The sequence below is a fragment of the Malus sylvestris genome, chromosome 9, assembly GCF_916048215.2.
Source record: "Malus sylvestris chromosome 9, drMalSylv7.2, whole genome shotgun sequence".
In the NCBI taxonomy this organism is placed as follows: Eukaryota; Viridiplantae; Streptophyta; class Magnoliopsida; order Rosales; family Rosaceae; genus Malus; species Malus sylvestris.
Window position 1 is genome coordinate 26,791,008 of NC_062268.1, and position 24,575 is coordinate 26,815,582.

General features: G+C 36.9%; 2 protein-coding genes across 2 annotated transcripts; one reads left to right on the forward strand and one right to left on the reverse strand.

The window, feature by feature from the left end:
- Window positions 1-296: 296 nt before the first annotated feature.
- On the forward strand, window positions 297-12,587 carry LOC126633915 (aspartyl protease family protein At5g10770). The gene is given in 3 exon segments (XM_050304443.1): window positions 297-311; window positions 2,277-2,433; window positions 11,126-12,587. Coding segments are annotated over 3 exon segments (1,449 nt in total). The 3' UTR covers window positions 12,403-12,587.
- A 4,931-nt stretch (window positions 12,588-17,518) lies between these two features.
- Window positions 17,519-22,221, reverse strand: LOC126583938 (probable folate-biopterin transporter 3). Its single transcript, XM_050248485.1, has 5 exons — window positions 21,742-22,221; window positions 19,387-19,646; window positions 18,865-18,960; window positions 18,617-18,787; window positions 17,519-18,513 (listed from the first exon to the last, which is right to left on the reverse strand). The coding sequence occupies exons 1-5, from the start codon at window positions 22,121-22,123 to the stop codon at window positions 17,923-17,925; spliced, it is 1,500 nt and encodes a 499-aa protein (XP_050104442.1). The 5' UTR covers window positions 22,124-22,221; the 3' UTR covers window positions 17,519-17,922.
- Between the last annotated feature and the right edge of the window lie 2,354 nt (window positions 22,222-24,575).

Sequence of the window (24,575 nt, forward strand, 5' to 3'; positions counted from 1 at the left end):
TACTTTCATTTAAACATATTTTTTGGGAAAATATCAAGTATATAAGTATATACTGAAAACCAAAAGCCCACTCACTGGTATGTCAAAGGGTCGTAGCCCCCGAGTCGTCCTTGACTGTGCTCGTCCTTGGGATAAGTCTCCCCTATATGTGAAACAACTATAAAAATGTTAATTTAAAGCACATAACCAATACTAGCTAATAACTTCTCATACATTTCTCAAATGGGGTGTTTAAATATACCAACGTGCTCTACACAACCTCACGAACATCCCCATATTTTTAGAAAAATTTTCCGATGTCCCACGCACCGGTAAGTGCACGACAACACGCGGGCAATGCGCAGGAAAGCCTAACGGAATCCCAAACTGCCGTTAGGAATATTCCGTTAAAATATAGGAATATTCCGTCCAAACTACCTGACACTATTACCTTCCATTAAGAATATTCCGTTAACTTTGATGGAATATTCTTCTTTCTTCTCTGGTGAATCTCGTCGGTCGTCACCGTCGCCGTCGCCGGAAAACTGGAAAATGCAAAAACCTTCATATCTCGTCCAATTCTTAACCAAATTCCATGAAACTTGAACCCAATTGAAGCTTAGGACGAATAGAACACAATCTTACCAATTTCAAGCTCTAAAAATCACGAAATCTCGCTGGAGAAAGCACGATAGTTCCAGCTAAATTTCAAACTCGCCAAACTCGACTTCCTAACATCCAAAACACATCGTTTTTCTTCTTTGAGCTTCGTGAAGATGTTCTAAAGCTTCCTAGAGGCTTAAAATCTTCTAAAAACTTCACATTTACGTGTGCATGAACAGTACCTCGAATTTGGGTTTTCAGGAAATCGAGGGTTTCACGTCCAAAGAAAGGTATGGATGGGTTTGTGACGATGAGATGAAGATGATGATGGTGTCTACAAGCTCGATCTGTGAGTAAATGGGTTGGTTTGAAGATTGTCTGTACGATTGTACGGATAATGAAGAAAATCCGAGAGGGAGAAGAGAGAATACATGGGAGAGAGAAAGAGTGTGTATGTGTGTGTGTGGTCCACGGGGGTCACCAACCAAAACCAAAGAGTATATAAATAATAGGACTTAGCACTAATTGGTCGTTTTGTGTGGTGGTGTGGTAGGTTAGATTCACTGGACTTAGCACCAATTTGGAACCAATTTGGACGTTTTGTGTGGTGGTGTGGTGGGTTAGATTTTGGTTCCAACTTTGATGAAATATTCTTCTTTCTTCTCCGGTGAATCTAACCTACCACACCACCACACAAAATGTCCAAGGGTATATAAGTAATTTCACACCGTCGAAAATAAATATTTTGGGACTGGCTGTGACATACATTCTTTGATCCTATATGAATACAATGAACTAATTCGATCGTCAATTTAAAACATTTACACAAGTGGATACCACAAAAGAAAAAGGCAATGCAAGAACCCCAAAAGAAAAGGAAAAGGAAAAAAAAAAAAACTTTGTGTGACGCAGGTGCACCTATGTCGCGCAAAGTTGGGTTGGTTTGGCGCCAAAATCTTGCACGACACAGAAAACGTCGCGCAAACATACTTTGCGGTACAAAATTTGCTGATTCGTGCAAACATGTTTTTGTACCAGTGTATGTAATTTACCCTTTTTATTATTTTTGGTCATAAAATCAACATTTTCCCAAACTTTCTTTTAAATAATTGATTAAGATTTGATTTTACACAATTTATTCATTCAATCTTTATGGAGAACGGCCTTACTAGAGCTGTTATACTACGATTACCTTGTAATCTTACAAGTATTTTAAGTATTTTTATTCCTACTTTTACAGTGGTAAAAATCCTATCACTAATAACAACCAGTTGGTATAGAGGTTTCTGAGTACCATATTATATATTCTGGTGTGTATGTTGTGACAGTCGATTCCGTGAAGAGTTGGGTCCTTATCTTTGGATTGTTGGGTGAATATGAAGCAATTAAAATAATTGTTAATGAAAAGTTCTTCGTTTCATCCATCAACCCCAATTACATGTTGCATTTTCTTTCTTCCGAGTTATGTCAAAGTGTGCACGTGAAACCCCAATAATTCTCATGCATGCACCAGTGGCAGTGGGGTCCTAGTTCCTAAGGATTGCCCTTCCTCTTTTGTCCTCATGCCAAACCCCAACCCCCTACCAAGAGTCTCTCATCTCTCTATCTCTCTACAAACACAGTCATTGATTCATATCTTAAGTTCTTGACCACCATCGATAATGGTTGCTGGAAAACCTCAACTTTTGCAGTAGTTTGTGCTGTTTGCTTTTCTTCTCTGCCTCTGTTATTCTGCAAATGGGGTTCAATGCTTTAAGGAGAAGAAGCTCCTCAAGCTGCAACAGTTTCGTTGGAGGCCGCATGGTCGACATGCTCGAACCACAATTACTGCTTGCCTCTCCCACAAATCAAGTAAGCAAACACTACTATACCACTGCTTTACTTTGTTTTGCATTGTACTATATTTTGCACTACTGGATTATGGGCTTTTCTCTGGGGTCCCAGAGTATCCCATACTCTGGATGTTGGAACCATTAGATCCTTGGTTAAAAATATAAAATTGAGATGTTTAATGGTTGAAAAGCCTGAAGTATCCCATACGGAGTGCCCTAGAATTTGTAGTTATATATGTATGTGGCGAATAAAGGTCTTAGTGTTAGGATAAACATAAAACCAAGAACAAGTAATATGAATTACTGTAACCAAAACACAACCACAATTCACCAACACAAAGTAAAGAGAAGAATCATACTTGCAGATGAACTAGAAAGAGTTGCCATGTCCGAGTTCTGCAGTGAAAGGGCAGTGCACCTTCTCTTCTCTTCAGTAATCAGTCCAGAAAAAGAGCATGTGTACTGCGAAAGCAGAGGCCACTATATATATACATAACATAATCCTTGCCAAGTTCTATAAGGATTCCCCTATTAGAATTCTTATAGAAAACGAATCCCTTACGAATAGTAGTTTAGTATAATATGGATTACAAATCCATTCCCAATAAGACTTCCTATTTAATCTCAAAATCCAATAACCAAGATTACAGATTCATACTTATGCTCATATTCTTACATTCTCCCACTTGAGTAAGTATGAACCAAATAAACTTAGTTCAATCAAGATTACAATAAGGTGATCACCAAGCCTTTTGAGTAACATCATAAACAATCTATCTGTACATTTCAAAACACAGAATCCAAAAGCTTATAATCACAACCAACATGCAATTAATGCTTTTAGACTACTTATGTTCAATATGTACTTATAACATTATGATCAAACTAATACCAGTGGATCCAAACATCCACTCCCACTATTTCACAACTTAATTTGAAATAATTAAGCCTAACACAGTTAGCAAAACTATCAACTTGTAATCCATTTCAAATCAATATGTATGAATTCAAACAACTACTCGAGTCAAATCACAAGGATCCTCAAAGCATCAGACTGAATTCAAAACCACATATATTTATCAGACCAATCAATTACAAAAATTGAATTTCTGATTGCAATAAAACTAGCTAACTAACTGATAATTATACTAGCTAATTATAAACTTATCTTTTGAGAAGACCATTACTGCTACACCAGCTATTCGAACTTCACAATAGCAACACTCTTCAAATCTTATTATTGCAATTGTCTTCAAAACAACAATTGCTCTTTCTAAACCAGAACAACAAACTACTCCCACTGATCAAAAGACTCAAGTAAACCCATCCGAGAGATTTGCATCTTATAAACACCAACTGGCAAGACTTTAGTCAAGGGGTTAGTAACCATTAAGCTTGTACTTATATGCTGCACATTAATAGCTCCCTGTTTAACCTTTTCTCTCACCTTTAAGAACTTAACATCCATGAGTCTCGAAGCAGATGTTCTTTTATTGTTCTTTGCAAAGAAAACTGCAGAGTTGTTGTCACAATACATCTTTAAAGGTTTCTGTATTGACCTTACAATTTTGAGTTCTACCATAAAATTTCTCAACCAAACTGCTTGTTTCATGCGTTCAAAACAAGCTACGAATTCGGCTTCCATACTAGAAGTTGCAATGATTGTCTGCTTGGTACTTTTCCAGGACACTGCACCCCTTCCAAAAAGAAAAACATAACCACCAGTAGATTTTTTGTCATCTAAATCACCTGCTAGATCAGAATCTGTGTACCCTACAACCTCAAGATCTTCTTCTCTGCCATACATAAGCATATGACCTTTAGTTTGTCGAAGATACCTCAAAACCTTTTTGGCTGCATTCCAGTGACCTTCACTTGGATTGGATTGAAACTTGCCCAATAACCCTACAATGTAAGCAATATCAGGCCTCGTACAAACATTTGCATACATCAAGCTTCCAACCAGAGATGCATATGGTTTTTCAGCCATTTTCTTGACTTCAAATTCAGTCTTAGGACATTGGTCTTTTGTCAACCGATCTCCCTTGTTCTGTGGTGCATGACATCCATTGCAAATCTCCATATTAGAATTCTTTCAATATAATTCTTTTGTGGCAGTCCCTACAACCTTTTATTTCTATCTCTTGCAATCTCAATCCCTAGAACAAAATGAGCTTCACCAAGATCCTTCATTTCGAAATTAGCATTAAGCAAGGATTTGGTCTCTTTTAGTAACTGTGTGCAAGAGCTATCAAGCAGAATATCATCAACATATAACACAAGTATAATGAATTTTGTTCCATTGAACTTAAGATAGATGCAGTCATCTAACTTGTTTTCAACAAAACCATTTAATGTGACAACTTGATCGAATTTTAAATACCACTGTCTGGAAGCTTGTTTGAGACCATAGATTGACTTGTTTAATTTACATACCATGTTCTCCTTCCCCCTTTCAATAAATCCAGGTGGTTGTGTCATGTATATGTCCTTTTGAAGATCACCATTCAAGAATGCAGTTTTTACATCCATTTGATGTAAATCGAGATCATAGTGTGTAGTTATTGCCATGATTATTCGCATTGAATCTTTAGAAGACACAAGTGAAAAGGTATCATTATAGTCAATACCTTCTCTCTGAGTGAATCCTTTTGCCACAAGCCAAGCTTTATATCTTTCAATATGACCATTTGCATCCCTCTTTGTCTTAAACACCCATTTGCATCCTATGGGCTTGAGTTTAGACTTCGGTTCTACCAATGACTAGACTTTGTTCTTAAACATAGACTTCAGTTCTTCTTTCATTGCATTTTGCCATAAGGTTGACTGTGAGCTGTTCATAACTTGTGCATAAGTCACTGGATCATCAATGTCTCCAATATTGTAATCAGTTTCTTGAAGATAACACAGAAAGTCCTTTGAAATTGCAGGTTTTCTTGTTTTTATCGATTTCCTAATCTCAGGTTGTATTTGCACACTTGCTGTTTGATCGGTGATACATTGACTTGGTTCAGTTTCCATTTCAGTAGCCTCCATGTCAGTAGCTCCCTGAGACTCTTCTAACTGAACAAGTTCTTCAGACCAATCATGCTCAACGTCTTGAACCTTCGATTGAGGAAACACCAAAACTGGACAATGATCAATGGAAAGTTTTTCGGGTTGTTGTTGTTCAATTTCTTTAAAGACAAAGTTCTCAATAGTAAAGTGTGAAACATCTTGGTCCTAAAAAAATCTAGCATTATGAGTTTCTTTGATTCTGGTATGAGCCTGTGCACAATAGAACTTGAACCCTTTAGATTTCTTAAAATAACCAATGAAGTAACATGATTCAGTCCCCAGGTCCAACTTTCTTTCTTCTGGATTATAGAACCCAGCCTCTGCTTTGCATCCCCAAATATGAAAGTGCCCAAAGCTTGGCATTCTTCCATACCAGACTTCAAACGGAGTAGTCGAAACTGATTTGCTAGGAACCCTGTTGAGTATATGTTGGAAATGTGCCCTAAAACCAATCATATGATGATACTTTACGGACATTTCACATGTTAAACTAATCTAGTTTAATATAAAGGGCAAAGATTATTGTTTGAGCCGTCTCATATAAATGTTATATGCTTAAACGATAAAGTCCAAGGAATATGTGATTGGGAGAATGCAATCTAATGAAGTTAGATTCATGAGACCATTCTTTCGTAGACACATCCTAAATGTTCCTGATCATAGGATTGCCAATTGGGCATTGACAGTCCGTCAAGATCGGTACGTGCTATGTCTTCTCTCAGGGAGAGTGACTAGTCTCGAGTCATTGGTGTGTGTGACATCAAGACAAGTACGTAGGTGCTCAGTAGAGAATGAGTTCACTGAACGCGATCAACGACGAGTTCTCATACTCATGTCACATGAGAACTCATGGTTGGGATAATGCAAAGTAGTCCTTTGACCTGAGGCATCACAGTTGTCTTGTGGTTAAGTACTTGATCTTTGATTATGTCAAACGTCATTCCATTGGAGTGTCCACGGCATCGTTGGGGTTAAGCCACTTAGCCATGGAGGCAAGTGAATGGGCAACAAGGGATCTCTAACCTTCAAACCGTTGGGGGAGAATACTCTATGATATGATTTAGAATCTCTGGCCAGAGTATGAATGAGATTTAGGAATGCGTTCCAAATCACATTCAAGGTAATCATATAAGCACACGAATCACATTGGATAGTAGACATGAATAAATAAACTATCAAATCAAACAATGTGGTCAAGAGTATTGTATTAGAGAAAGACCGTATTGCATTTGTAATCCCAAACTGAATAGGTTTTCTCTACCTCTTCTGATTAGCTTGGGTAACCATGATATGCTGCAAGGTGTCACTCATGGTTTGTGGAAGCCCTAAACGTGTGTAATCACTAAAGGGAGAATTGAAAGTAAGTTTCAATTCACAATCGATGTAAAATGGTTTTAATCGCCCACTGCCTCGCTAAAAGGAACCTAATGGATCGCACACTGTGTAAGGTGGAGATTGAAGAAACAATGGAGATGAGTAAGAATGATTAAATGGTTTAATCATTTATTTATGGCAAGGATTAATTAATATGTTAATTAATCAAACGAATAAGTTCGTTAAAGACCTCGGGATAGTTTTGGACCTTAAGGCCCAATGGGCTTCGAACGTCAAGCCCATTAACTTAAGTTGTATGACAACTTAATGAATAATGATTCACAAAGGCCCAATTAGTCCAAAATATCCTAATGGCCGGCCATATTGTTTAGGGTAGTGAACTTGGACTTATTTACAAGTTTGCCACTCAAATGAATAAAGGTATAAATATGACTTTATAGCCAAAAAAAAAATTTAATTTAGGGTTTGTTTTGGAGAAAATTGGAGAGGACATGTCTCTCCATTTCTCTCTAAAGAGGCCGGCCACCTTGGGGGGTGCATCTTGCAATCCCACTACTCCAAGGTCACTCATTTCTTCTCCAATCTCTCCTTGGTGAAGAGACTTAGAGGTTCTCAATTTTGGGAACTTGGAGAAACCTATTTATCCATCCAAATCCATAGATTTATTATGCAAGGAATGAAGGCCCTCTCTTTGGGTGATTAGCCTTTGCTTATGCAAAGAGGAATCTACAAAGGTACAATTTCAACTCACTTTGTTTTGAGTTGAGTTTTGGTTCACCAATCTACTAGGCTTTGAATTTCTTGGTTAATGTTTTGTTTTTAAGTGCATGCTAGCATGATTCCGCCTTTAATTGTTAATTGCATGCTTATTGATGTTGCTTAAATGAACATGTTTTCCCTAAAATATTCCTTCAGTATATAATTTGCAGTCTTTAGTGCTTCACCCCAAAGAAAACCGGGTAGTCTTGTCTTTGACATCATGCTTCTCACCATTCCAATTAGTGTTCTATTCCTCCTTTCCGACACTCCATTTTGCTGTGGTGTGCCAGGTGTTGTATACTGAGCCATAATCCCTTGTTCTTCAAGGTAGAGGGCAAATGGACCTTTCTGTTGACCAGACTCTGTGTACCTGCCAAAATACTCTCCACCCCTATCTGATCTAACAATCTTAATGGTCGTATTTAGTTGTTTTTCCACCTCAGTCTTAAAATTTTTGAAATACTTAAGAACTGCTGACTTTTCACTTATGAGAAAGGTGTGACCAAATCTTGAAAAATCATCTATAAAGTTAACAAAATAATTGTTTCCACAAATTGTTTTAGTTAGAAAAGGACCACAAACATCTGTATGAATTATCTCAAGCAAATCTTTGCTTCTTTTAGCTTCAAAATTTCGAAAATTAGTGAGTTTTCCTTTCAAACAATCCACACATTCAATTTCAGTTGATAAATCAAATGATGGAATCAAATTAGCCTTTGACAACTTAGTGATTCTGTCTTTTGAAATGTGTCCTAGTCTCTTGTGCCAAAGGATATAAGAACTATCTATGTTTAACATTCTCTTGGTGTTTGTGTTCAATGCATGATGCTCATTCATGATTACACTACATTCAATTTGCCATAGATTTTCAACCAAATTCGCAGCCCCTAAGATTGAATCAATACCACCTTTTTTGAAAAAAAATTCAAATAGCCATTGTCACCTAAAAAGCAAATACCATGTTTTACAAGTTTAGAGCCTGAAATTAGGTTTCTCCTCATCTTCGGCACATAGAGGACATCATGCAATTGCAGGACAAAACCAGAAGACAATTTTAGCTTGATTGTCCCAACATCCTTAACTGCCACTTTTGTTCCTTCCCCCACAAAAACATTATAACAGTTAAAAACTTGAGTCCTTTTGTCTTTCAAAACTGTGTAGTGAATTAGTTATGTGAACTGTGCAACCAATGTCAAACCACCATGAATCAATTGGAACTTCAATCAAGTTTGACCCTACACAGACATTAACTATATCTTTCCCATTAGCTTTCAGATAATCCTTAAAAAGTTCACATTGATTTCTTAAATGACCTCGAGTTTTGCAGAAAAAAAAACATTTAAGTTTAGCAACATTTTTAACTTTTGGTTTAAGATTGTTAGATCCTTTAAAGGTTTCAAGCATTTTAGCAGAAGCATTAGTCTTATCATAAGGTTTAGGTTGCTTGAAATTCTTACCTTGATTATTTCCAGCATTGCTTAGATGATTTCCAGCATTATTGAATTTCTTCCCTTTCCCCCCTTGCACAAAATTCACAGTTTCAGTGTCCTTGCCTCTCTCTTGTCTCTGTCGAGTTTCTTCTTGAACACACTATGCAATGAGCTCATCCACATCCCAACTTTTGTCTTGTGTGTTATAAGACACCTTCAATTGAGAATACTTATTTGGGAGGGCTTGCAGAATCATAAAAACCAATTGCTTTTCACCAATATTGACATCCAAGGAGTTTAACTTCTCAGCAGCATCAGTTATTTTCATAATATGATCCCTGATTGAACCAGCATTATCGATTTTGTAAGTTGTTAGGAGTGACATGTATTGACTTATCTCTGCTTTCTGAGACTCCTTAAACTTCTTTTCAATGGATTTCAAATACTCTGCTGCCAAGTCATGTGTTTTAATCCCTCCTCGAACTATATCAGTCATTCCACTTTCAAGAATAGAGAGAGCAACTTTGTTTGCTCTTATCCACCTCTCATGATCAGCCTTCTCCGTTCTGGTACTTTGATCAGTGATCACTGGTTTTGGAGTATCAATGGCTATATCATATTCATTGATTGTCAGCAGCAAACCAATTTCTCTCCTCCACTTCTTGTAGTTACCACCTCCAGTGAGTATTGGAATATTTGACAAATTCAAGGTTTTCAACGATATTGCAAATGCTGCAGATGAAATCACAAACATGAACCAGTTAGGTTCCTGATTTCCTTTTACAGTTTGCACATTATAACTCTCATCAATAATTCATACATATAGGCTTAACAACACACAGTTGATAAGCATACATAGAAAAACTGACTTATAGAATTCATAATGAGATATGCAACAACAGGCAGCGAATCGAAGTCTCATGCCTAGTGACCATTATCCATTGTTCCATAGAAACATAAAGCTTTCATTAGAATTTGCTGATCACAATTTTGCAAGGTATAAGAAAATCGCAGTTTCAAACACGATTGACCAATCAATAAACACGATCAATAAACAGACATGGATCAAGCAATTTTCTTTATCAAACATACCTTGTGCAGATTTCAATTGGAAATAGCATAGCGGAAAATATCATCCAAATAAAAAAAATATTAGTTTAGAGGTTGAGGAAATCAAAACCCAGAACATATTCTGATCAATGATGTTTCAAATTAAAAACCTCAAATCGAAAAGAAAACCCCTTATTATTGGGTTTGCTGTAGATCCAATGGTAATACCCCGAATTTTTTTTTAATGTTTTGTTTATTTGGCAGAAACACACACCAGAACTCGTGTTCGATTCCCTAGTGTCCCAATATAAGGTATATTTTTTATAAAATTTATTTGTGTTTTCGAACCTTGTTGATTTTAATAATAGAACTCATAAACTGCAGATTCCAGGCTCTGATACCACATGTTAGGATAAACATAAAACCAAGAACAAGTAATATGAATTACTGTAACCAAAACACAACCACAATTCACCAACACAATGTAAAGAGAAGAATCATACCTGCAGATGAACTAGAAAGAGTTGCCATGTCCGAGTTCTGTAGTGAAAGTGCAGTGCACCTTCTCCTCTCTTCAGTAATCAGTTAAGCTCTTAACTAATAATAGGTCTTAGTCCAGAAAAAGAGCATGTGTACTGCGAGAGTAGAGGCCACTATATATATACATAACATAATCCTTGCCAAGTTCTATAAGAATTCCCCTATTAGAATTCTTATAGAAAATGAATCCCTTACGAATAGTAGTTCAGTATAATATGGATTACAAATCCATTCCCAATAAGACTTCCTATTTAATCTCAAAATCCAATAACCAAGATTACAGATTCATATTTATGCTCATATTCTTACACTTAGGTCATCTACCAACAAAACTCTCTTGGTAGATTATGCTGGGTTGTGGCCTATGCAACTCAAAATAATGAACTTTTAATGGTTTCTATATATTCTCTGGGCTTTTTAATTTGTTCGAATGTGTATATACCTTGATAAATGTGTTTTGTTTTTGTTTGAGATATTAAATAGCATGAAATTATTAATTTAGTAAATCTTGAATGGGGTTGTCATTTAATTTGATTATAGGAAGAGAAAAAGGTGCAGCCATATTGGAGATAAAACACAAAGATGACTGCTCTGGAACTGGAAAGGTTGTGGACTGGAACAAAAAACAACGGAAACGTTTAGTTTTGGACGATGTTCACGTTCGGACACTACAATTCGGATTCAAAAACAAGGTTTCCGGCAGCATGAAAGATGTATCAGATGCTCAAATCCTGTTAACTTCCGGCGCTAGGCTACAAACACTGAACTACATTGTAACCGTGGAACTGGAAGGAAGAAATATGACACTGATTGTAGACGCAGGCAGTGATTTGACTTGGGTTCAATGCCAGCCTTGCAAATTGTGTTATAACCAACAAGAGTCTCTCTTCAATCCTTCTGCATCCTCTTCGTACAAATCGGTTTTATGCAACTCCTTGACTTGTCAGTCACTCCAGTTTGATACTGGGAATCCAGGGGCATGTGAGAGCAACCCAATAAGCTGTAACTATGTGGTGAAATATGGTGATGGCTCGTACACTCACGGTGAGCTAGGTAGTGATCGTCTCAGTCTTGGAACTGCGCCGGTGACCAATTTTGTGTTTGGTTGTGGCCGAAATAATAAGGGTCTGTTTGGAGGAACTTCGGGTCTAATGGGTTTGGGAAGGAGTGAAAGTGTCTCAGTGGTGTCTCAAACTTCTACATTATTTGGAGGAGTTTTTTCCTACTGCTTACCTACAACAGAATCCACAGCTTCTGGTTATTTAATTATGGGGGGTGATGCTTCAATTTACAAGAACTCCATTCTTATTTCTTACACTAGAATGGTTAATAATCCATAACTATCATCCTTCTATTTTCTCAACCTTACTGGTATAAGTATCGGGGGAGTCACTTTACAAGCTTCAAGTTTTGCAAGTGGTGGGATTCTGATTGATTCTGGGACAGTTATTTCAAGACTGCCTCCTTCAGTTTACAAGGCTGTCAAGACAGAGTTTTTGAAACAGTTTTATGGGTACCCTATGGCACCAGGTTTTTTGATCTTGGACAGTTGCTTCAACCTGAGTGCATATCAAGAAGTAAACATTCCTACCCTCAAGTTCCACTATGAGGGAGATACTGAGATGAATGTTCATGTAATTGGAATTTTCTATCTTGTACAGACAGATGGATCCCAGATCTGCTTGGCTTTAACAAGTCTTTCGTACGAATATGAGATTGCTATTATAGGGAATTATCAACAAAAAAACCAAAGGGTTATATACAATACCAAAGACTCCAAGCTGGGATTTGCAGAAGAATCATGCAGTTTTACGTAAGCTGAAATGTCAGAAGGAATTATGTATGTTTGCGCCTGTATTTTTTGGAAGTTAAGCCAAGCAACACGTTGGCAAAAAAATCTTCAAGCGATAGTTCTTCTTGGTTCATCTGATGTATAAATAGGTATTGGTACAATTGGACAAGGTATAGAACATATGCATGTGTGCCATTTGCGATTTTTGAATGTCGTTGTGTGATAAAGTGATTCCCTATAGCTGAGGCAGTAAGGGTTTGAACTTTATATTATTTTTATGTATGATATGTTTGAATGCAACACGTTAGGCAAGAGTGCACGAAATAATAGTACAAAAGAACCGTATAAAATTTCACACACTTCATAGAATTGACCTATGTTGAAAAAAAGGTTAAAGAACGAAATAAAGTTTACGTTAGTTGACAGCAGATTTGCAAAGGACCAACCAAGAACAATAACAACCAAACCTATGAATCCTAGAACGTTATTGTGCGTGGTTTTGCACTAAGTCTTATGTTAGCTCGAAATACTCTATATCTTTTCTTAGTCTCTTTCAAAGTCTTCCTATGTTAGATCCCACACCGCCCAGGGAAGTGGATCATATATGCCTTATATGTACATGCCCACCTCCATATAGCATGAGACCTTTTGGGACCTCACTGGGTTCCATCGGAACTTTGAAGTTAAGCGAGTTCGCGCGAGAGAAATCCCAGGATAGGTGACCCATTAGGAAGTTCTCGTGTGAGTTCCCAAAAACAAAATTGTGAGGGTGTGGTCGGGACCCAAAGCGAACAATATCATGCTACGGCGGAGTCAAGCCTGGGATGTGATGGAGCTTGGATTAGGATGTGACATCCTATGTCTTCCTCTACCCCTTTATGAAAAATAACGAGCGAGGTTGGGGCCACTTTTTTTCGATAGTAAGAAGAGAGTAAGAAAAATGGTCTGCTGTCCATCCCTGCAGTTGCACCTTTATCTTATTATAGTGCTACTTGTTAAGTGGTAATGGAAAGTGAACTGGAGTTCTGATTCTGAATCTCAAACCAGACAACTACTTCAACTAGATGCCTGCAAAACTTGTACAATGAATTACCTCGGAAATCACCAAGCTCGTCCCATGTGCATTCTCATAACACAAGAGCAGTAATTGAATAAGCATTTTTGTCTAAGTAAGAACATTTAACCAACACATGCATATAAATTAACAATTAAAGTAGACATGTTGTTGAGCGTAAAAATTACAAAGCTTACGTACGCAAGCCAAATAACTATGAGTTAACCTTCTTGTGAATGCAGGCGTACAACCTCGCTACCGAGCACAGTCGTTGTTAACTTTTACACTTGAGCGATTACGGTCGAGGAAGGAACATGTCTTGACCTCGGGTTTTAGAACTTGAAGACAATGTTAGTAGATCATTGTGAAGTTCAATAACTAGTTCAGCTTTCACTATGCCAAACAAGGAGTAACATGATAACACTTCATTTCACCGATAAGCTAGATGACTTCTTTAGGCAAAAGAATTGGAAACTCTTCGCCCGCCAAGTCTTGGATAGGTAAACAACCAACCAAAAACAGTGTTGCTCACTTGTCTGAACTGAAGATAGGAGATGTTTAGCCAGTACAAGCAGTGTTTATGGCACCCATCTGGGTGGAGTAGCCAAGAAAAGGTTATAAAGGAACGAAGGTACTTGACCAAAGGAAGTCTTTTCAAGTATGGTAGACACTAGACATTCCACATTAGATGAATGCCCTAAAAGAGTGCTTACCGATTAGTAGACTGCCCTTGAAAGCATACATTTTGTCGATTTTGAAAAGGATAGGTGGTCTCAGCTCCAGTGTTGTTAATCTAAATTGAAGATGTCGCTGGTTACCACCACAATAGTGTTCACTTATCCAAACTGAAGATGTGTTGGCAGGAGAGTTATGATAGTTAGTGTTTTTCTCAAGGGTATAAGAAAGGTTTCTCGTAGAATGAGGGCCTGAGTTGTTTGTTGAGTTGAATGAGCTCTATACGTTGCAAAACCTCTTCTATTTATAAGGGTGAATTCTATGACGGCCAAGTCCACCGAATGGCATAATGTAATATTTCAATTCTTCAGCATATTCTCTTAGCATACAAGGAATTATTCTCGACTGAAACTCTATCATTACCAAGTCTCGTCATCTTCGACTAAGACTCTGAACCTAGATTGATTATGTGATTGATTCAACCTTTATCTGGAAACCAATCCTAATCCTCAATATTTCTCTTATCTAACATCTTAGAGTATATGGGCAGAGTGCGTGCAAAATCAAGTCCAAACATTGTCCCCAATTTTCTTGAGGTTTAACCTGCTGGCCAAATGGTTAAGGAAATTAACCCTGCCTCTAGCTGATCATCTGACATAGCACCTTTATTTTTTGGAGTATCAGCTTGTGCAATCGAATGTAATTTATTGATGCTCGGTGAAACAATAATATAAACTTTTTCGTTGAATTACCCAACTAGTGTACACATGAAAGCCTACCAACTAAAGTGGGTGGTCATTCAATTTTATTTTTTTTGGGCAAACAACCACTTGTTGTCCCCTCATTTACTTAAGTATCGGCTTAGACGGTCGTATAGTTAAGAAAAGAAAAGTTATTATTTTTCTAGCAAACGAAAACAAAAGTGGCATAACCATGATGATGAGAAGGTCAACGATATTGTTTCAATCTAATTTCGCTCCAGGCTAAATAAAGGATCATTTCTAAATATTCTTGACTCGACCAAACATGTTTGATTCTCAGCTGCCAAATGCGTTGAGTTATTATGCCTCCCCCTCCTTTCTGAACATAATTACTTTGCCATTTTTGGCTTTTAACTCGAATAACTTAGCTGAACGAGATTGCTCCACATCAGTATGTCCAATAATCATATTTATTGACATGATTTTTGCGTCTGAAGCCATGTTTCAACCTTGTTTGTCATTAGAAAATCTCTTGACAAACCATTGGAAATTTTTTTCTAAGCCAACCAAATTTTCAGTCTTGACCGAAAAAATAAGGGGGCCTAGCTTGTTCTTCTAGGCTAACTAACTTTTTTGATTTAGCCAAGAGAATAGGTGTCCTACTTTCTTCATAGACCAAATTGACAATTTCTTAGGCCAAAGCTTGATTGTGGACTGAGTGAAAAATTGCCTCTGGCATTCCAATCCAACCATTCTTTAAGGGAATAGACTTGTACCCAAGAACAAAAGGAAAGTGTTTGTCATCTAGCCAAGCATTAAAGCAGGCTCTATCCTCTTTTGCCCATTGTTCTTATAGGGTGAAGGGAGTTTTCACCTTCAACACGTGAGCGAAGATTTTCGCATCTCCTCATGGGCATCAAGAAATTTTTTGCTTCCCATGCTCTCTATTCTTCTCACTTTTGAATGTGTTTTTCCAATTGCGCTTAGATCTCTTCCAACCGGCTAAATTTAGTCGGATTGGAATATTGAAATATCATATGACTTTGTAGTTTTAACACTCAGTCCTACCAGGTGTACCAAAATGTTGACCCTAAAAATTACAAGGTTTACGTGGCATATAGGCCGAGTAACTATAAGCTAACTACGTTTTTCTTTTGAATGTGGGTGTGTCAACTCACAACTAATCTCGGTCAGGTGCGTAGAATAAATGTAGTGGTTGTGGTGTTGAATGTGCTGCTGACTTCTGCACTTGAATGATTATGACAGAGAAACGAACACGTCTCAATCTTGGTTCTAGAACCTAAAGGCAAAGTTACTAAATCACTGCGAAGTTCAATAATGGGTTCGGCTTTCAGTGTACCAAACAAGGAGTAGCATGGTAACATCTCACTTCATCAAGAATCTAATGAGATGACATCTTTAGGTGAAAGAATTGGAAACTCTTTGGCCGCCGAGTCTTAAATAGGTAACTAGCAAACCAGAAGCAGTGACCTTCACTTGTTGGAACTGAATATGCTCTTATATCACTTGGTTTTACAACTCCGGTATTGTTTAGTCCAAACTAAAGATGTCACCAGTTGCCATTCACTTATTTGAACTGAAGATGTGTTAGCGAGAGGGTTAGGATAGTTAGTGTTTTCGCACAGATGTGAGAAAGATTTCACATAGAGCAAGGTTTTCGCGTAGAGCTTTTTAGTTGTTTGTTGAGTTGAAGGGGCTTTCTATGTTCCAAAACCTCTTGTATTAATAGGGATGAATTTTGTGATAGCCAAGTCTACCGAATGACATAATTTTAATAAAATTCTGATTCTTTGGCATATTCTCTAAATATACATGGAATTATTCTCAGCCAAAACTCTATTGATGCCAAGTCTCGTTGTCTTTGACTAGGACTTTAAACCTAAATTGATTATGCGATTGATTCAACCTTTATCCGAAAACAAATCTTAATCCTCAATATTTCTCTCATCCAATAGCTTAGAGTACTATGGGTTGAGTACGTGCAAAATCGGGTCCAAACACATGCACAAAAAAACAATTCTATAACTCATGAAATTCAAAGCTTAGTGAATGGTGAACCATGACTCCTTCAAAGTTAAATTGAAACATATGAGCTTTCATACCCTTGAAGCTCATCCTTATGTTCACAAGGTTATCACCCGAGTTGAGGGCCTTCAAAGTCCACTCCTAGCTTCTTGGATGTTTCCTTTCGCCTTCAATCTTTGCTCCTTGAGTCTTTGCTCCTTTCCTTCTTGAGGATTTGGGGAATAGAACCTCCAAAGCTTCCAAAGTTGAAACCTTCTTAGTCTCCACAACAAGGATATGAGGAGGAGATTGAATGACCTAGAAGAAGTTTTGTTGCTAGTAAAACTTTCCCTAAGTGGCCAACTATAGAGAGGAGAGGCAGAGTTTTTATGCCTCCAAATTCCTTCTCACAAAACCCTAATGAGCTTTAAGTTATAATTTCACTTTTATAAGACCTGTTAAGGTTAAGTTTTATGACAACTTAAACAAAGAGGGACATAAGCCCAAGTTAGTAATGTCACTCAATTGCTAATATATGTTTCTTGATTGTGTAACGTCACTCAATTGATAATTGGGCATTAACAATCCGCTAAGTCATACTCCCAATTGAGTGACATTACACATATTAGCCTTAGCAGATTGTTAATGCCCAATTATCAATCCTATAGCTAGAACCATTTTGAGAATGAACATAAGAGAAATGTCTCATTGATCTAACACACTTACATCACTTGTCACTTAAGTTGATTACATTCTTTGAATTATATTATTGATTAAACACATAATACATTAAGTAGTGATTAACAACAAACATTATTCTTCTTTGAAACTAAATAAGAGTACATAATAAGTATTCCGAAAACTGTTACGTCAAATGAGTGGCTTTAAAGCATAATTCTAACAGTAAAAAGACCTGTTGCGGAAAAGGGTGGTTGTATGTGAGTCCAAGTTCTTCTTTATGCTAATTAGATAACGTGCAAAAATGCCTTCTCTCAGGGATGTGGTTGCGACATTTTGAAAAACTATTTCTCCAGTATCTCCCAACAGCCATTCTTCCTTGACACTGCAGTTAACAGATCCCTAGTTCTGATCAAGTGCCATTGAGAAGGGAGGACATTTCAAGAGTCTCATACTCATGTACATCGTTGGCTTTTTTGGTCCTCAACATCTCAGATGGAAGAATAGTTAAGTTGGGATCGCTTCTAGGTATTAAGAACAGTAGCGCAATCGGAACAATTCTCAACAAACTCCGGATCAAAATGGCCATCCAAATATTTTCGAACTGTGTCCGCGTAATATTCAAGATGTGGAGTAAGAGGCCTCCGGCCCAAGTAGATGACAGCATCCCTATATGATCAATGGACATCAGTATAGCAAAGAAAGTACCTTCTATACCTGCAGGGCAGAGTTTGGAACTAAGTACAAGAAGAGGCATCCACTTCAAACGCCCAATCAACATAGAAATGCCTTCGTCAATGACAACAAAAAGATAATCTGGCAAACCAAATTTCAAATTTATGCGCAACACCAATACTAAGTCTAGCATTCCTGAAGCACCATAGAGCAACTGAGTCCAGAAAAGAACATCCCTGAAAGGGTAACTTTTTAAAAAGTTCTGGTAGAGAAGGACCCCAAAAAGGGAGCCAACAGCACCAATAGAGAATATGGATCCGACAACCTCCTGTAAGAAGCACATAAATAATGAGTTTGGATTTAGGCGCATCAGACCAAACAATTTCCGGCCACTAGAAAGGCACTGGAATTATAGAAGCAGTTCCGGTTACCTTGGAGAAAGACGGACCCCCCTTTGCATCAGTGTACCAATAAAACATTCCTTCACGAACATTCAAGGCCAGAGCAAGTGACAAGTACATGTATAAGCAAGGCCTCCATACACTACTGCATTTTAATGTTGTCCACATAGCCTTGCCAGCATCCAGTAACTTTACACTGACCTAAATTAAGATATTGGTATGAGAATCAGAGAAAGCAGGAACTAAAATGCACAAATAAAAAAGTAAAGTAATCTCACCTGTTTATAAGCAAAGTTGCACGCACGAGATTCTCTATGCATTATCCCAACCAAAATGACAAGCCCCGGAGGGATGCTGAGCAACCCAAACACACCCTGTCATAGAAGTGCCAAACTTCCACCATTCAGAAAAGAAATTTCAGCTGATAAATTATCCAAAGCGGATAAGGAAATTATACCAACATGATATGGTTCAATCGACAGGCAGCAAAATTTGATTTCAAATCAATGTTCTGTCTAATCTAACATTATAATATGAATCTTTTCATATGAAACGAATTTCATAAATGAAAATCTACATGAATGAATTAGAGTTTTTCAACCATATGACCACTGAAACTCATCCATTGATAGTTCACCAGATGAGAATTATATCATCTGAATATTGGTAAATTCAAAATCCTCGGCAAGCCTACTATGGTAAAAATTGGAGGTATGCCTAGACATGCCCAAAAATAAAAATATACCAAAAGATTGACAATGCCAGATGTTTTTATGTTGCAACTATAAGCGAAAGCATACCTTAGGGCCCACAAGGTGAACAAGAAACCCACTAAGTGAAAAACCCACCAGTGCCCCGACTGAAGAGCTCAGTCCACACAAGCTCTGCATGTCACCGGCAAGGGATGGATGTCTTATACTGTTCTGTGTAACACAGGCATCAATTGTTACATCGGCAATTGCAACTCCAGCACTCCCCGCCATCAGAGCCAGCAAGGACATTGTCAGATTTAAATTCTTGTCTAGTGATAACACAAGCATGGAGATCACCCCAAGTAAACCTGGAAAGACCAACAAAGAGAGGAAAAATAAGGGAACAGCATTCAGGTAAAGTAGTATTTTCTAGTTTATAATCAGGTCATACTACTGAAGGATATATAGTAAATATCATCTTATACAGATTAAAATAGAAAAACAACAGCCAAGTTTCAAGGTGACTCTTGCAGACAAATTAATGCAGCATCAGATTACAAATACATATACAAAATGGAAGTCATGACTGTCACGGTTCATGAGATTTTAAAACTCAGCCAGAGATTATGATCGTCGGATTTTACAAACCAGCAGTTTTCATGTATGTATATATATGGAACAAATATATATATGTTTCGGTTCAAGTCCTCTTCTCCTGTGTCAGACTGTGGACTACTTTCCCTTCTACAAGTCATGGCATGTCTTCAACTTTGTTGGCATATCCTTTCGTGCACACTCTACAGATGCTAAAGTTATCACATGAAAAGAAAATAAGGTATTGCAATGTGGACTAAGGAGAGCCAGTCACTGCAGCTTCTAGGTATCCCAAGAAACAGTTTGGAATCTGCTTAACTTAGTTGCTGCGACGAAAGCATTTTCAAGGTAGATAAGAGATATCTAAGAATCCTCCCTACTGAAACTCATATTTTTAATGCAAGTAAGAGAAGTTTTGAGGGGGAAACAAAACAATTGAATTGACTACCAGTCCTGAAAGCATTCCCTAAGGTCTAGCAGATATTCTATATAAAACCTTCTAGGGATAATTTTCAGTTTTGGACTATCCACAGCAGTTAAATAGGGATCCAGTCTCAAAATACAGGCTTTTCTTTTTTGGTCTCTTTTGAAAGTCAGATGATGTAGCTGAAAAAGAAAATGATCTGTGACAACATATAACAGAACGTCCTTATTAAATTGCTCAAATTATCCCGAAATAAATTTGAATATGATGCCAATCCAGACTATGCAAGGCCAAATTACCATGCCAATATTTAAAAAAACTAGAGTGTGAGAGTCCAAAGCAAGTAAATCAACGGTATAATTCCATAAAACATGCTATCACAGTAATCACACTTAAGTAACACAAACTTAAGCTTTAACCAGTAAACATGTTATGCGATATACATCTGTCTTGATTTTGAAATGAACATCCCACCTGGAGTTCTGTATACAATAAAATATTATCTCCTTCCAGTGAGATTTTTAGAAGTAACTAATAATTTACTTTCAGAGAGGAAGACAATGATCATTTTACCATTTTCTGTTATATTCAGCATTTCGGTATGAGGACAGACAACCATTAACAGTGGAATATCAACTCATCTATGAATGCATATGTTGATGATTAAAATTTAAAGTCCAACTTTTTAAAACATCCTTCATGTACAAGTTTAACTTTGAATTTTATATTTAAGGTTAAACAAATGGCACATACTGAAACTAAGTAGGTACCAGATTCATAGTACTATACATACATACATATTTTCTGTTTAAACCTGCATGCCTGGCTACTGATCAGGTGATTCAAATTAAACCCAGACGGCAAATATCGTAGTAGTTATATAACCATAAGTCTGCACAAGGAAATGACCATTTGTTTGAAAATCAAACCAGTTATTAGAATGGGAGTCACTTAAAGAGAAAACTAATGGAGCCTACAACTGAAGGCCTAAGATTGGATTTTCTCATTTGAACAGAAATGGAGCTTCAAATCTCGATTCCCTTTGTATGTAGGTCGAAGGGTAGAGGTCTTACTTAACTGCAGCACAAAAGATTACCGTCTGTGCACCGTGCACACTCACAGGTGCAAAGGTGCAAACACACACTAGCATTTCCCAATTTTATCACCCCATATGCTAACAACTGCCATTTCAAAAATGAATGTTTTTCCCTTATCTGGAATTGGTTGTTTACGTATCAAGTAATTTACAACATATATTGATAAAACTAAAAACATTTGACAAGAATAAGTAGCCATTACGTATCAAATAAGCAACAACATATATGGATCTTTAAATAACATAAAAATATGCCCTTTAATTCAATCAAAAACTAAAAGCAGCATTTGAAATATATAAACTCAAAAACACACATTTATGTAAAAAAGTGAGTTGTATCATAATTTACCAGCAAAAACAAAGTAGGGTTTTCGGCGGTAGCCAAGAACAGGAAGAGTGTCAGTGAGAAGACCCCAGAAAGGCTTCACAATCCAAGGAATTTGGATGATCCCAAAGTAGACTTGTGCCTCAGAAGGCTGCACTTTCTGATCATCTTTCAAGTAATACTGTATGCTAATTCTACTCAGTCCCATGCTTAGACCCTGACTGATGCCGTACACAATCAGCACACCCACCACAAAGCTCCAATGCAACTCGCTACTCAGCATTCTGAACCAATTTATGGGTGTCCATAGCAAATCTCGGACACCCTTTACTGGAGTTTTCTGCTTTTGGTTCTCTAACTCAGGGTGAAGACTTTCTTTTTCATGTTCTTCTGCTTCCATTTCCATGGCTGATAATTTTGATTTTCCTTCAAAATTTGAGAACAATAAAACACACCCAGTTGATATATCTTGGTTTTCTGAGGTGGGTTTGTCGATTTGGTTCTCAGAAGCTTCGTCTGCTTGACTTTGACTTTAACTTAACTCAACAGTTCAACTCCGTCAGGGTGCGAAGAAATTTTTAATTGCGACGGGATCACTATGTGTTTTAATAAAAGTAGTAGAAAATTTTATTTTTTAAGTTATTAACTTTTTAACATATATTATATTATTTGTATAATGACTCATGATATATCATTTCGTGTACTGATCATACTGAAAAATATATAGAGAGAGAGAGAGAGAGAGAGAGAGAGAGAGAGAGAGAGAGAGAGAGAGAGAGAGAGGGAGACATTTTCCCACGTAAAAAAATGGAAACCATATTGCTGGGCTCTTCGGCTTTTTCTCTTTTTCGGTTGAAGGCTCATTAGCTTTGATCCAAGCCCAATGGGAAATGGACATTCGTCTGTAGTTTATTTTTGTTTTCACTTTAGTTAAAATGTAGTGTTATTCACACACTTATTTTTTACTACTCACACACCCATCTTAATTTTTTGCCGTTAAATCAAATGAATTAAATAAAACCAATAGCCAAACATTAACAAGGATGTATGAGAAGTAAAAATCAGTATGAATAGCATTATCTGTTGGAAGATATTAGTATTTATGTTTATTTTAGTATTTGAGTTTTGTTAGTTTAGGAATTGGCCTAGTCCATCCGAGTTAGGAATTTTTAGGTTTAGTTTCTATAAAAAAAATAGCTTGTAATTGAGTTTGAGAATAAGTTAGTCACAATGTGGTTTCTTGAGATTTTGTAGTGTTTCGGCATTCTTGTTTGTTTAATAATATTCTTATTATTTTGTAATCTCGTTCGTCGCACACTTTACACATCTTCTCATTCAGCAAGTAGCCACTGCATGTGCATCTTCAATTCAAGCTCTCCTTGCTACACTTAGTGTAGCATAAATTAGTAACATTGTTTGTAACAAAAAGGAATGTGCTCATTTAGTGTCTAGACTTAATAGTTACTAAACTTTAGACAAATCAAAACTAAAGTAATCGATAACCAAATTTTTTTATAAACTGAATTTATCGAAAGATTTCAAAAAACCAAAGTTACTGTAAATTGTCGAACCAAAAGTACCGGTACAGGATATTACCGAATTGCAAAATACCAATAGTTTTAGTTTTGCTAAGGGTCATTATCGATTTAAATTAACTAAAAGGTAGCCTTATTTAAAATAGAACCCTATACCCTGTTTTTTAAACCCAAATTGCAATCCCACTTCCCACCCTGAAAGTGCAAGTTTTTATGATTTTCTAATTTCCTAGCCAAGTTTAATGTGTCTCTAATAAACTAGTGCTAGATTTTAGGCGTGTCTTAATGTCTAAGTTTGTGATTTGAGACTTGCACGTCAAGTAAAACCAAAGGCAATCTGATTTCATGGATCACTTAAGGTAAACTTCATACGCATCATTTTAAGAAAATATAAATTGAGTATTTACGTTTAATTAATCATATAAAATCAATTTATTTTAGGGTTAAAGCATAATATCAGTTTACTTAATTGTAGGCCATTGATTTTTTTTTGTGACGTCCTTCATATACTATTGGTTTTCCAGCAGGTTTGCTATCTTTGAGAACCATAATTTCGTGCGAGAAAAAGTTTAAGACAAGGAATTTGAATACTAGGTTAGAAGAGTGAAATATGAGTGAAACACTTTCTTCTAGCATTCATATTATCATTCATGATTTGTTCTAACCCACGGGCGAACCTTCTGCTCTTAGGTGATCACGTTTAAACCAAGAGGAGACAAAGAAAAGCAAGTATGAAGACAAGAGGACAAGGCAATCTTTGAGCTAGCTTGTAAGTTGTCTTGTATGAGTCTTGTATTTGTTGTTTGATCTTAGTGGATTATTTTCGGGCAGTGTACGCGTGGATTTTCCCCATCGTGTGTGGGGTTTTCCACATTAAAAAAAGGTCCTCACATGTTCATTGTATTTCATTTTCAATTTATTTACTGTTGCGTCGCATAATTAAAACTTTGTTTCCATCCCGCTAGTCTAGGTGTTTATATTTGTGGTTGTTTATCTGTTGTATTTGAGTTCTTCGAGTTTCTCCAGACATACTTAGAGTGATCCTTGGGATTTTAGGATTGATCATGTTGCGGGTTCAGTTACTCATCCACCATACTTTGATGGTGCCAACCATTCACTTGAACAGTTTGAATACATCTCCACTTGTGAAACTTCAAAAGATGCTTAGGACATTTTACAAAGATACTCTTGAGGGGAAACGCTGATGTGAGAGCTTCGGAGCTCCAACTGTTTACAAACCAGTTTGAAAATATTAAGAGGGAGGAGGAGTATGAATTACTTTCTGATTATTATGCTAGACTCAGTTTTATTGTTAACACTTGG